The sequence below is a fragment of the Caloenas nicobarica genome, chromosome 13, assembly GCF_036013445.1.
Source record: "Caloenas nicobarica isolate bCalNic1 chromosome 13, bCalNic1.hap1, whole genome shotgun sequence".
Classification (NCBI taxonomy): Eukaryota; Metazoa; Chordata; class Aves; order Columbiformes; family Columbidae; genus Caloenas; species Caloenas nicobarica.
This window is the reverse complement of record NC_088257.1, coordinates 992955-1008015: the sequence shown is the minus strand read 5'-3', so window position 1 is coordinate 1008015 and position 15061 is coordinate 992955. Positions and strand designations below refer to the sequence as shown.

At 49.6% G+C, this 15061-nt stretch overlaps 1 protein-coding gene across 3 annotated transcripts in view; it reads right to left on the bottom strand.

Moving 5' to 3' along the window:
* NR3C1 (nuclear receptor subfamily 3 group C member 1) overlaps positions 1-12616 on the bottom strand; it is a 61430-nt gene extending 48814 nt beyond the window's left edge. Inside the window, exons 1-2 of one of the 3 annotated variants that reach the window (XM_065643764.1) lie at positions 12278-12616; positions 8924-10112 (exon numbers count right to left, since the gene is read on the bottom strand). In XM_065643764.1, the coding sequence (XP_065499836.1) occupies positions 8924-10098 (1175 nt within the window). In that variant the 5' untranslated portion in view covers positions 10099-10112; positions 12278-12616. Of the gene's footprint in view, positions 1-8923; positions 10113-11232; positions 11545-12086; positions 12107-12277 lie in introns of those variants that run through there. The other 2 variants (XM_065643766.1, XM_065643765.1) reach the window with 2 other exon arrangements.
* Between the last annotated feature and the right edge of the window lie 2445 nt (positions 12617-15061).

The following is a 15061-nucleotide window of genomic DNA, read 5'->3' as shown; positions in this document are numbered from 1 at the left end:
CACCGGTGGTTTAGGGACCTGCCGGGTGTGCTGAAGACAGAAGCAAGGCCAGACCCCCCCACACCCCCAGCAGCAATGACCTTCTGAAGGTCCAGCTGGGAAGGAAGACAGCCAATGAAGCCTTTCCCACCATATACAATCCACACAGTTGAAGATGTATAATGGCTGGAGGATTCTCATCCCAAAAAACTCATTTTCTAAACAATTCACGAAATTTTCAGCCACAGATTCCCCATTTTCACGCCCCTCTCACCCCACCAGAGAGAGGCAGCCAAGCTACATCCTACTTGTGCACAAAGAGGTTATCCACCCTCAGACCCCCTCTCAACGAGTACTTCCAGGAGAACCAGTATTCGAATACTCAGCAGCAGGAACACACCCATGGAAAACCCCAAACACCACAGCCCACGCTCCAAGGTTCTAATACGAGACCAGCCCAAAGGCCACCACAGCAGATCTGCTGGATAAGGACAATTACAGGGCTTCTTCCAGCTCTCTTGAGAGGCTGCTTACCAAAGCATCAGATCTCAGATCCTCCAAAATAAAACCAAAACAAACAAAACGAAGAAAACCAAGCCACCAAGCTATAAAATCACTTCCATGATTTGCTTATTTGAATAAACTACATACTGGATTGACACTCAATTATTCCCTCTTACCTGACAGTACAGCGAGTTCCCCCAGTTTCCCACGTAGTATTTTGAGGCAAACTATTTATTTGTGACCTGATTTCTTTTCTAAAAGAAAACTAGCATCCTGAGCAGTGTTTACTTACTTAAAACTTATTGTTACACAAATAAAAGCAACCAGAAATATGGAATAAAGCAACAGAAGAGTAAATTGTGCCCTGCTGCTCAGAAGTTTCATATTAAATCTTGTGTGACCATGATGCATAAATAAGATCATCATCTCCAGCTGTTTTCTGACACACTGTAACTGTACAAACGTATTACAAGTAGTATGAAGAATGTATTACTGTAAAATCTGTCAGGGAACTCGGTTTCTTAACTAAGCTACAGTATCAGTTAACTGAATTCAAGAAAGACATTATTATTATTTTAGAAATCCTTCCCCAACAGCAGTTTTGCCTTTCCAGTCTCAGGATAGTTGAGATCTTTGATCAAAAACTGGAAGTTGCATATAATACTGCATCTCACAACAAAATACTAGCAGCTTGTTGGATATTAATTTTCAAATTGCATCATTGGTATAATCTTCTAGGAAGACTTAACACAGACTGCGAGGTCTACAGGTGCAGATGGAATATGGGGTTTTAACGATAACTAATTGATACAGACTATATTAAGAATGCAGTTGGCTGCTACACAAATATACTCTACAGAAGATGTCAAGATGACTTCTGAAGAGCACAATTTCCTCCAGAAATCCACACAATTGTAGTGATTATTGATTTAAGGAGCTACTATTATAAAGCTCTACATGATATCCTGGATAAGTAACACAGTGTCCTGGAACCTCAACTTCGGTCTCACGTAAGAGCATAAAAACTGACATCACGCACGTCCCAAACCCGAACTGCCGGTGCTGCCAGCACCCCGTCCCTGTCCCTGTCCCGGGGCTGGTGGCGCGGCGGTGACACCGAGCGCGGCTGCCCAGCGCGCACCTGGGACACGGGAACAGCCGGTGACAGATGCAGAGGTGCAGCCGCAGGAGCAGAAGGGATGTGCATACACTCGTATTTCAAGCCGTGCAGCGCACAGCTCGCCCGTGGGAAGACGTCATTTCAGCCAGGAAAATAATTCCGGCAGCAAACGTGACAGTGGAGGTTGGCTGAGCCGTCAGGTAAGGACAGAGGAGGCATGTGCACAACATTACACCTTCTTTGTAGTGGAGATGAGGTAAGAAGAAAAGCCTTCAGGAGAGACACAGTAATGGCACTGAATTGTTTTCCCAGCCCACCGCACCAGTTCTGGCAGCACCATTACTCACCCACCAGTAACCACCGTAACTGGAGCTGCTGGACCAGCCGTGCCTGGGGACAACCCGCAGCTCCAGCCAGGCCTGCGCGGCCACCGGCTTTCGGTTTCCTTTTAATTAAGTCTGAGACACTTAAGTGCTCCAGCGCACGGATGGAACACGCTCTGCGCAGGTTACTGCTCCGATTCCTCTGCAGGTGACCAGCGACCCCACAGTCACCGTTTCTCTCACTTCACATAAGGACAAAATAACTGTAACTTTTGCATCTGAGTTTTTTCCTACAGATGCTTGAAACCAGTTGATGTGAAGTCAGTGCTAAGACACTGAACTGAAATATATTTTTTCTGGTTTTGTGTGTCATCTGTTCCAGCCGCACTGGTCCACTGGTGACCCTGGGGATGAGGATATCCACCAACAGTATTTGCCCGGGATTGCCAGAACCCAGCACTGAGAGCAGGATTAACTCCTGATCTACGAGTGTCTCGGTTGTTTAAGCAAAGGCTGTATTATAAATGTACATCATACTACAGTGAATCGGTCAGAAAACTGCTGGCATGAGAATAACACAAATAAACTGTACACGCAACAATGCAATACTCTAATACTTCAGTAAATGAGATGAAGATGTGTGCACGCTGCCAGAGTCTGGGAGACAAAGACTCCAAAACCAAAGAGAGCTGAACACAACCAGCTCCGGGGTCTGTGCGCAGTGTCCTTACACTTAAGAGCTCTTCCCAGAAACCACCTTGTTGTTTCTGCATTTCTAAGAACACTTAGAAGTTGATTATTTTATGAATGCATTTTAGAGTTCATTTCTGTATGCCAGAGGTGACACACTTTCAGTTATTTTAGTAACACAAGACCAAGATAATTGTAACTAAAGCTCTACAAAGCTTTTCCCATTGCTTGGACTGAAAACAGGATTTTATTGGTATGTTATTTATCTCAAGAATTATGACACTGGGACTGTTTGCAGAATGTTATGCTACAGCAGCTATACCAGTGCATAGGGGGTAGGACATTGGCTTGGGCAGTGCTCATCTACCCCAAAAAACCGGTGTAGATACAACGGTGCCTTGCCATATTCCACAAGCAAGGGCTTTGCAAGGAGAAAAGTCAATACCGAGAAACAGATGTTCATTTTCTCCCGGGCAAATTTCTGAGTGCTGAGTAGTCGCCCCCCTCTTGCAAAGCCTGTGCAAATGACACCGATCACAACACCCAGCGCTGCAGGAATGGGTGTTTCCCAGGCCAGGGGGAAAGAGATTCAACAAAACATCCTAAGAAAAACGCTCCAAATCACATTTGCCCCGTCCCACCCCAACCACCTGCAGAGTTTGGGTCACTACAACAAGAGCATCTGCCTTGGAAACTCAAGGCGGTTAATTAAGCTCATGCCTCAGTGAACAGCATCCACGGACAGATACCCGATGGAGGGTGGAAATAAGAGAAACAACATATCTAATTGTGCACAGTGTAACAAACAAACAGTCAAACTTTGGGACAGGTGTTACACCCAAGGCAACAGTGCCAGGCTCTTCCCCATGATTTTCACTACTTAAACTTAGGTGATGTGGGGGGGGGAAATGAGGAAGCCCCCAAAGGCCCAGCTGCCAAGTGGTGGCTGTAAAAGGGGTCCTGGGAAGGAAAAAGGACTTGGAAGCCTTTTACAGCATAGAAATAATTCCAGTTTGCAGTTCCATATACACAGACTAGCTGCCACTTGTTCATTTCCAGCGTGAGCAGTAATGGGCAAAGTAAGAAGGGACATTTGCATCTCCAAGACAATTTGCCACAGTAAATGTATGATGTGGGAGTCGTGTAATACATATACTTCACATTTATGAGAAGATTTGTGAGTAGAGCTGGTTCAACTATATTTTTGCTTTCACTGCCAGTGGAAGAGTACGATGGGATTCAACCACTATTTAAGATGGATTAAAAAAAAAAAATGCAATGGGGAACAACAATCAGCTTGTGTTTTATGAGCTAGAACTAGGTCTAAAATAGAGATCATTGTAGGGGGAAACAAATGAGCAGAAATTAACTATTTGGGTTGGACTTACAACAACCTACTCAGCTATCAGCCAGCTGAATACACCACCTACAACTGGAAAAAGTGGATTACACCTTACACAACATTTCATTACAGTTGGAATCGATGACCTTATAGGTCTTTTCCAACCAAACCGATCCTACAATTTACCTAGCTGCCTTTCAAGGCGCCTTACAGCACATTCTGCAGGACATTCCTGATTCATTCCTTTCTGCCAAAACTACTACATTTTTGTCATGTATTTCCAACACTCAAAACCCAAGTACAGTATTACATTAAGCTGACAAATCACAACATGGACCATCGAAACCCTGAGCGCTCCCTCCAAATAACAATTCTGGTTTTGAATGAAAATTATTAAAAGCGACACATTTCCATATGTACCATACATTATATCCTGCTGAGTCAGACAACACTTAAAGAACTACATCCAACCGCACCAAGCCAATGGCCTTGGCCAAAGGCCAAGCTGAACAATGCAGCAAGACAAACGGACAACTGACCTTTACCATTTCCAGCAAACGATCACTTCCCCCGCTTCCTTCTAGTAAAACAGCCGAGTCCAAGGAGAATCCCACTTCAAGAGTGGGAGCAGAAATGTAAGTTCTGGAAGCAAAGCTTTGGACTGAGACCAACCTGCAAAACTTCCCATTCCAGACTCTGCTCCTCAGCCACGGCTTCTCGCAGCTCTTGCCTCCTCTTAAACTTCCTCAATGACCCTTATCCCCCAGAAGCTGCAGCACCAGGAATGATTTCAGCTGTAACAAGAGAGGCCGTAGCGCTGCCAGGGGCCCCGTCTCTGCACGGTGGCTGCGGGAAGCGCGGGAGCACACGGACCCCGACTCGCTGCCCGGCTCCCCACAACCGCCACAGCTCCAGGGCGCCAGAGGAATAAAAACGCTGAGTGATGGATTTAATGTATCTACCAGGCAAGAGCTCTACAGCTCTGTGTTGCTAAAATCATTTCCTTGAAATTTAACAGTTTTCACTGGCACTTGTGTAATAAGTCACAAATAATATCCCACCAGAGAGAGACGCCATCAACCCCATCCTTCTTCTTCAGTGAAGCATTTACCAAATGCTTTCAGCCTGTTTTATTCCTCTTCCAGATACTGTCCCATTTCTTGTATTACAGAAAATCTGAGGCAAATGTTCTGTTAACCTACTTTTTTCCTCCCTCTCACCCCACCCACCTTCTCCCACACTTGCCTCACTGCGATCACTGGCTGCTGGCTCTGGGGACACCTGGCCATCAATGGGCACTGGCTCTGGGGACACCTGGCCATCAATGGGGCACCAGGGACACCTGGCCATCAATGGGGCACCAGGGACACCTGGCCATCAATGGGGCGCCCGGGACACCTGGCCATCAATGGGCACTGGCTCTGGGGACACCTGGCCATCAATGGAGCTCTGGGGACACCTGGCCATCAATGGGGCACCAGGGACACCTGGCCATCAATGGAGCTCTGGGGACACCTGGCCATCAATGGAGCTCTGGGGACACCTGGCCATCAATGGAGCTCTGGGGACACCTGGCCATCAATGGGCACTGGCTCTGGGGACATGTGGCCAGTGCGGCCCCAGGACGAAGCTGCCCTCTCGTCTGGCGTTTCGCTGCTGCTCAGGCTTCCCGGGATGAACGGCTGAAAGACGGAGCGGCAGCGCCAAGTTCTGCACATCGGCACAAGCCCTGGCAGCCTCCTCCACAACCCCGAGATACAGACAGCGATTTATCGACTACGGCCGATTCATTCACACGAAAGGAATTTCCGAAGTTCGTATTCTGCTAGTTAACTTCAGAGCATCTCCTGCCGTTCATCGGGAAATGGATTAGTCTTCTCAGTCCTGATTATCACTTGTCTCATTAAAGACAGCATGCTGGGCTACTCTTAGAAGCAAAATCACTCAAGAAATTACATCAATTCAAGACAGCGTGCCTAGAAACATGACATGCTTTCCATTAAAACAGATTAAATACTACCTTAACACCAAGACAGAGCTGCAGCTTTTCTTCCCATATGTCTAGTATATAATCAGTATGTTATAAATAGTCAAATAATCCTACCAACACCAAGAAATATTTCCTACTGGAAACTGAAGTTTAGCAATTCCGAACTGCTAAAATCCCCAAATTCCAGCCTTCACCTCACATAATCAGTACCTAAAAGAAAAAAAAAAAAAAAGACCACAGGAGCCTGTCAAGAGAGTCCTTCCTTTGTTTCTGAAACGAATGTCCATTTTGTTGTCTTCCATAAGATAAACAAACAAATCCACAATACATCGCCTTAAATTAACCCAGTCTAGACCAGATATTTCTGATAAGGTTCAGGAAGAAATAGAATTCCTGCTTCAAACACAGGGCTCATTAGTATCTTGAACATTTGAAAAAGAAGGTGACATTACCTTTATGGGGGGAAAAAAGAAAAAAAAAAAGGCAGACCATAACAACGTTGGTTTTAGAATTGGACTTGGTAGTTTTAGCGCATAAAAATCCTTGGGAAGTAGAAACAGCTTCCATGAAAACTAGAAATAATGAATTTTTATGCAAAACTCAACTAGGAGCCACCGCAAAATTCTTTACACAATCCTCAAATTAAGGAAAAAAAAAGGGGGGGGGGTAATAAAGCAAGCAATAAAATCTAAGAGAAGCTTGCAGGGAGCAAGAAGGTGAACACAGGCAGAGCAGCAGCGTGAGGATGTGGAGACGAGATGCGCCCGCCGAGCACAGAGCTGCGCTGCCCGTGCTGCTTGTGCTGCTTGTGCTGCCCATGCTGCCTGCACTGCCTGCGCTGCTTGTGCTGCCCGGGCTGTTTGTGCTGCCTGGGCTGCCCGTGCTGCTTGTGCTGCCTGCACTGCCTGCACTGCTTGTGCTGCCCGTGCTGCCTGCACTGCTTGGCTGCTTGTGCTGCCCGGGCTGCTTGTGCTGCCTGCACTGCCTGCGCTGCCCGGGCTGTTTGTGCTGCCTGGGCTGCTTGTGCTGCTTGTGCTGCCCGTGCTGCCTGCACTGCCCATGCTGCTTGTGCTGCCCGTGCGGCCCCGACGCAACACACCGCGCTCCCAGCACCCTCCACACGAGCCACCGTCACGTCTGGCATCGCTGTCCTTGTCCCCTGGGATCAGACACATCCAGCACATTAACAGCTCGAGTGGGTTTTTATCACGACATTCTCGGAAACGCAGTACAGAAAATTGGTGTTCACGAAATTCCCCCAAAGCCAGACAAACATCTGCGTGTAAACCACACACCTATGAACGCGCTTGGTTCTATCTAGATAATTCCGTAAAATAAAAACGGTGCATGAACTTTACACAACTGTTCTCAAAAGCGATGTTTCCATTTCCTAGGAGGAATCTGCTTACTTGAACAGCCACTGAAATTCACCTCCCAAACCCAGAAATAGTTCTTGCTTTGATACGGGTTTTACAATGACTGCCATTAAATACACAGTGAGAGCAAAATAAACCCAGGAAACAAACTAAAAACAAGATGGAAGTCGGACTGATTACTGAAAAGGTTAATACTAAGGATTTCTACTGCCAAAATAAATGATAAGGCACATTCAATATTCATATATCAAAGTGGAATTTATCCACAAATTCTGATTTTCCTTTCTGGATTCCTTACATTACAAATTGTTTTAAAGACTTCAAGAGAAAAAAAACCCACATCTCCATTACAAAAAAATCAAAAACTACAAAAGAAATCTAGACTGAAAGCAAGTTAAAAGTTGTCTTCCTGAAACAAAGGAGAAATCCTCATCCACCTCATTCCAGCCGTGGGAAAACGGAGCAAATAACGCGCGGGGAGGGCCGGGGCTGGCGGCAAACGCTCGGGGACCAATTGTCAGGGGGGCAATAAAAACATAAAGTTAAAACAGACACTTCATTAATAGCCTACAATGACTGGTTTCACATGTGTAGACTTGAAGAGCCATTTTCTAAGTAAGACTCCACAGCAACCCGGCGACCAGCTCTTTCTCCACCGAGAGCAAACACGGCGAGCGCACGTTAACAAGAGCAGCCCGAGCCCACGGCCGGGGCTGGCACGGGCTGCGGACACGGGACATGGGGGCACGGGGACCCCCAGAGCTGCCACCACCGCGCTGCCTCCCGGGGCCACGGGAAAGGTATTTCACCTGAATATCCGCACTGCTGAGTTATGGTAGAAAACACCACTGCAAAGTCGCTTCACACGCAAACTAACCAGGTCCCCTAGAACACCCTGCTCTCCAAAAAAGCCATACAGCAAGGCCTCCTGCAGTTCTGCTGAAGAGTTAAATACCATGTAGGTTTAAATCTCACTGCAAATATTCTTATCTCTTTCAATGCAGCTATTAAACAAACTGCTGAGTATTTTCTACTTGGAATCTCCTTGTCCATGTAAGGTAAATGCAATACCAAGCAAAGCTAAAACTCTAGTTCAGCTTAAATGTAATTCTAGAAATTTACCCAGCAACCAAGTTATTTTCGTGCGTAACATTTAAGTAACGCTAGGAAAAAAACCAACAACAACCAACAGAAAACGCAGAGTGATTGATCTTCTAACTCTTGAGAATGAAGCAGCTTTTGTATGCACTGAAATACCTCCTTCTACACCGCCTTCCTCCCCACCGCCTTGCGTACAGATCCTTCCACCACGTACTCAATTTTCCCTCTAGCTTGTATCTTAGAATTTTTATTTATTGATTTCTTTCTTAAAGCATGGCAGCTCCCCTCCTCTTTTCTTCCCTTTAATACCAATAGTTGAATACTCGGTTAAAGCTACTATGGAATAAATACACGCCAGGGAGGTCTGATCACACTGCCACACATACAAATGAAAAAGGGATGACTGACTTTGAAAGAAAAAACAAAACAAAACACACACATGCAGTTGTACTAAACATACTTCTAGCATTTTAATAAAGAGCAACAAAAACTAATTACCTTGAATAGCCATTAGAGAAAGCAGGTCTGCCGGAAAGGTTGAGCGTTACCAAAGGAGCCAGCGTCTCATCCCCTGATCCCTGGCATCTATTCCAATTTTCTGATCCAGCAGGAAGAGATGGAATGATATTAAAAATTGGTTTCTGATCCTGCTGCTGAGAGAGTGATGGAGTATTTAAATCATAGTGATACATCTGTCCCCCAGAGGTACTGACACCATGGATAGATATGGCAGAGACTTTAGTACCCAGCAGATTCGACCCAGAGAAGTTTGCCTGACAATAAACTGGGCCCATGTTTTCTTGCTTTATGCCAGGAGTACAGAGTTCAATGAAGTCTTCCTTTTCTGTTTTCACTTGAGGCATCGGCATTTTGGAACTGGGCAAAAGGTCACCACGGTCATTAATTTTAGGTTTAGTGTCAGATAAAATAGGAGGCTTGCAGTCTTCACTGAGGTTTCCTTCCAGGAGAAACGCATCATCTGCAGAGATAGGGGACAGCAAGCCACCGTCATCCAGCAAGGGGTCAAGCCTCCACGGGCTCCCATTGGGCTCTTTGCCAGGCGATACCGGCGGCAATTCCAAGTCCTGGAGAATATCCAGGGTGCTTTGGTCTTCAGAGAATAATTTCAAGTTGCCACCATTAGAGCCAACCTGGCTCTGGACGGCAGTTCCTGACTCCAAAGGGACATTGCGACCAGCCATGCCTGGGAAATCCGGCTCGAGCGGCACCTCCGAAGATATTGCTCCCTTTGCGTCCTCGGCCAGGCTCGAGGACTTGTTCAAGCTCGCAATACTTTCTTCCAGGAGCCTGAAGTCCGTTTCTCCAGAAGAGATGCCGATTTGGCCCTGCTGCGAAAATCCAAGGTCGTTTCCCATCACTTTTGCATCCGTTTCACCCATGTACAGTCCCATCGAGAGCGACACTGCCTTGGAAAGGTCTGGCGGAGGCACATTGTTTACTAATCCTTTTGAAAAGTCAGCCAAAGCAGGTTGCTGATTGGAATCCGACTGCGAAGCCGCAGGGAGAGACGATGCAGACACAGGGGCTTGTACAGTGGCTCCACCCCTGAAGGGGGGACGAAAGTCCATCACGATCCCTCCTTTGGTACGGACGAGCGCATTTTTCCTTGTTTCGTCTTGATCCGACGAGTTAAGCAATTCTTTGGAATCCATTACTTTACCATTAGCTGTGAAAAGATCAGAAGCGTTCAAAGTTAGCACAGCAAGGATATTTTAATAACAGCTTAAAAAAAAGTCTAAATCATTAGCCTGGCAAATCCAGTTTAGCTGCTTTGAGACCGAAAGCACAGCACATCAAGCTACGAACTGACATGTGCCACATCTTTCTCAAACCCACTGGTTTGGGGGTTGGTTTGTTTGTTTGCCTGGGGGGGCTGTTTGGTTGGTTGTTGGTTTTGTATATGTGGGGTTTTTTGTCATTGTTTGGTTTTTTTTGGTTTTTTTTTTTGACTGGTAACAAGGAAGAATATTTTTTAATGCTTTGCTAAATCTGGACGAAGCGGCAAGTCTGCCTGCATGCAACTCAGAATCAGCCTACAGCACAAGACGTCTTTCTGAACACACTCTCTAGCTCTACTACCCATCCGAGCAAGTAGGGAAGCACAAGAATTGTTAAAGTACCCAGTTTACAAATTTTGGAAGGTAACTTTCCCTGGTATTCAAGTATATCTTGGGCAGCGGAGCAGGACGTTCAGCCCCTTCCCGAGCCTGTCCCTGGACGCATCCCCCACACAGACACTGACGCTACCGCACGCGGCACCACCAGCCAGACCAAATCTAAGTGGTTTATTATTGTCCAGGAGCTGCACAGCCTCCCCACCACAAGGTCTGCTATTTTTGCATAGGTTCAGCTTAAAATACAGCCCATGAATCTTGAAATAAACTCGATTCTTTAAATAAATCTCAAAATTATAAACAAAAGGTATCTAAAAATATAGCAGAATTTTTATTAGCGTCCAGCACTTTAACAGCTCACAACTATTCTCCAAACACATGTAACACTGAAAAAAAAACCTAGTAAGTTTTACATTCTCCAAACACATGTGACACGAAAAAAATCCCTTGCAAGTTTCACCTGTTTGTATTTACTACATTAATTTTCAGTGCAAATCTTAAATATTTGGAGAATTGTAATTTCTTCGGCAAACTTTCTATACTGTTTGTCTACGGCCTAACGCTAACAGTGAACAGCCACGGGCTCCCAGCCCAACCCTGCAGAGGAGGCGATGCCCCGGTTACAGCCCGGCCACGGAATTACCCCTTACAGAGAAACCCGAGAGTGCTCACGTTTACGGCCGCTTTCATTACAAACCCGCCGGCTCTGCTGCCCATGTTCTCCAGCCTGCTGATAAGCACCGCTGCCTTCTGTGCGCCAGAGTTAAGGCTGCGATCAACAAAAAGTCCCCACGTGTAAAATCCTGCGGTGGCCCCAGCGAGCTCTGGCCCGGGTGAAAGCGTCCGGAGAGGGAGAGCTCTGCACAAAACCCGCCTCGGCGCCCGGACACGGCTCCGTCCTGCCGGCCCCGCCGCGGCCCGGGGGGCAGCACCAACACCCCAGGGCTGCAATCGGCACAGAAACACCGCTGGGCCGTTGACGGGTAGACACTGCAACAGCGACTGGAAGAAAAATTGTATCTATCTACCTCCAGTTTTGCACACCCCCTCCCTTTTTTTTTTTTTTTTTTTTTTTACATGAAGGGGAGAAAAAAAATACAGTTATTCCATGTGACAATTTCCCCAACGTCAAAAAAACCCCACAACACAGCGAACCATCCAGGGTAGGAAACGTGTCAAAAATCAAATACGAGAGTCTGCCCAAAGGAGAAAAAAGCCGCGAATCCTTAAAAACTACCGGATTACGCTAAATCCTCCTTTGCAAAGTCTAGTTTTCAGAGAAATGTGTCGAGACCTGTTGAGCTGTCTCCCTGGCACACCCACTTCTGCAAAATAAGACCGGCCCACGGCGGCAAGGCTGCGCTCCGGGCTCGGCTGCCCCTCCGCGCTCCTCACCCCGCTCCCGGCCCCCCGGGCCCCCGGCCCGCCGCTCCCGCGCCGCCTCCCCAGCCCCGGCCAAACACGCCGGCCAGCCCGGGCCGGGCGGCCCCGGGGGGTCCCCGCCTCCCGCGGCCCCGGGCACCCACCTCGGGGGCCGCCGCGCAGCCCTCCCGTCCCACCGCGGGATCCTTCCGGGGGCGGCCCGGCCGCCCCCCCCCGCGCTCGGGGCATTCCTGCGGGGGCGCCGCCGCCTCCCGGGAACTTGCCGGGACGAAGCCGCGGCGCCGGCTCGGCCTCTGCCCCCCGCCCGCCCCGCGGGACCCCCGCCCGCCCTTACCTCGTCCAGGGGAGGGCGCTGGGGCTCCTTCAGCCGCCAACGGCCATCGCGCCCCGCGGCGGGGGGCGGCAGCGGCTGCAAGGGCCGCGGGCGGGGGAAGTCAGCAGCCGCCCCTGCGGGGGCCGCGGCGGCGCCCAGCACCGCTCCCCGCCGCCCCTCCCTCCGCGACCCTGCCCGAGGCTCCGCTCCGCTCCGCTCCGCCCCGCCCGCCGCGGCCGCGGCGCCCCCTCCGTTAATTAGCGCTAATTGCCTCCGCGGACTTCGCTCCCCCTCCTGCCTGCCCTCCGCGCCGCCCGCCCCGTCGCTCCGCCGGGCAGCGCCGCGTTCGGCGGTGCTCTGCCCCCGCCACAAAATGGAGGACGGCGGCGGCCTCCTCCCCCTTCCCCTCCCTCCTCCCGCCTCCCCGACGTGGAGAGGGAGTGGAGACGCGGCCCCGAGAGGGGCGGCAGCAGCGGCGCCCGCTCCGCGCCCGCCGCACGGCCCGGCCCGGCCCGGCCCGGCTCGGCTCGGCTGGGCCCGGCCCGGCCCGGCCCGGCGCAGCCCGCTGGCCCGGGCCGCCCCCCGCTCGGCACCGCGGGGGCAGCGCCCGCCGGGTCCCAGCGAGGGGGAACGGTGCGACCTGTTGGCCGGGGCGGGCAACTGCAGCCGGCGCGGAGGGGCGGCCGCCGCCTCGCCCTCCGCGGCTCCCCCGTGCCTCCCGCTGCCGGGGCGCGGAGGGGCCGCCCGGGGCAGCCGGCAGCCGCCGGCCCGGGGGGGGCCGCGCCGCTTCCTCCCCGTGTCAGTTCCTCGGCTCCCCCCGGGCGGCAGCTCCCCGGCGGCCGGGCCGCCCTCCCCCGGCCGCTCCCACCGGGTCCGCGGCGGCCGCCCCGCGGGCCTCGAGGCGAAGCGCCGGGGCCGGGCTGGGGAAGGCAAGAGCCGTGGGAAAGCCCCCTGGGAGCCCGCTGGACAGCGGGTACCAGCTGGGATGGACGGCCCGGGGGCAAAGCCGTGAAAAAGAGACAAAAAAAGCCCTCAAAATAGCTGAAAAAAAACCACCAGGGGGGCAGGGACAGAGACACATTTGTCCCCTGCCAAGCACTGGAAGTACGGATGTATTCTTTGAGAAGTATGAGTCAACTTCACAAATTATGGTAGCATTTCATCGAGAAGTTAACAGAGTTTGGCGCGCTTTTTTTAATAAAAAAAAGCAACTGGGTGGTGCACTGGCCTGAAGTCGGCTGTAGAATGCAGAGGCATCGAAGAAGCGAGTGCTGGGGTGGGACGTGCCCAGAGCGGGGTCTGCCCGCGCCTGGGACTGCCCTGGCACCCACCGCTGCCGTGGGACACAGTGCTGGCCAAGAAAAGACCAGAAATTGCCAGTACGGAAGCAGATCAGGAGTTTAAAATAGCCAAGAAATAAACCAGCAAAGTGGAAGCTTCTGCTGCCCTGGAAAAGTGCAGAAGGAGCCGCGGGGGAAGAGGTTGCCATCTGGTGTAGAACAAGCGATGCTCTTGGGTTTGGCTTTCCCTGGAACTGGCAGAAATTCAGGTGTTGGGGGGAGGAGAAATGGCAATTGTCCGTTTGTGAACATATCAGTCGTTCCGGTTTGGGACAATTAAATGAACTTGGAGATAAGGGCCTGATAATGCCTGCACTGACTGTGTTGACAAGCAGTTAGTATCTAGACCTGGTTATTATGGCACCCAATAAACTACATCGTACAGGTTACATCAATAAAACACGGTTTTGTCTTTCCAGCTGTTTAAATGCAGATTTGGGGATTCTACAAGGAAGGAAGAAAGGGACAAGTAAAAGCACAGATTTTAAAGTAAAATTAATGATACCTTTTTATTTTTTTAATAACTATTAAGTTTTTTGCATGCCACATTAACTTCTGGAAGATATTGATTCATGTTTAAAAATGCAAAATACCTGCATGCAAGGTTAGCTTAACATAGACTTGTTTCACAAATTATGAAAAATGGTTCTAAAAAATATAGATATTCCTCTGTAATCTCCCTTAATCTAATGCATTTTTGAAAGATGTATTTAAAATAGCACTCAGAACTGTCTTCTGGTGCTTTTTAAATGATGCAATGCATTTTCAGCTAACAGGAAACACTTCTTCCCATACAAGGGAAATAGAATAGCAGAAGTCAGACTATTCACAAATACTGTGAAATCTTTGTTACCAGGTACAGGAATGTTGCAGGGGCCCTCAGAATTTAAAGGCACAAATGGCTCTCGAAGCATGAAATCCTAAGGTACTTGTGGGACTGTACCTGGAAAGTTGACTTCGCTTTATTGCTCAGTCAATGTTCTACTGCAGAAACTGTCCCGCAGTTGGGGACCCCTCCTGCGGCTGAAATGGGGTAACCTCAGGTACAGGGGACGTGTGGGGACCCTCGGCTGTGACACCGAGCGCCGGCTGCGCCCCACGTGCTGCAGCTTGGGGGAGTTTGTCTAACGAAGCTGTTTATTTCTGAGACATTTAGATGAGAACATCTGTTTATAAACACACACTCAGATGGTTAATTACAGCTGGTTTCGCACAGCAATGGGTAGGACGTTCCTTCTCTAATGAATAACTCCGTATCTTAACATAATCTGTTATCTAAAAGGACCCGATTTGAGATCGCCGGACAGAGTTTGTTCAGTAGCACCAGCCAGGGACACCGTGCAGGGTAAAACCAGCGAGCAGCGCCGAGGCACAGGCGGTTCACTCGCTGTGGCTGTACCCCAGGCCACGCTCTGCCTCTCCGGAGGACGTTTGTCACTTGTTGCTGAGCGCGGCAGCAGCCGCT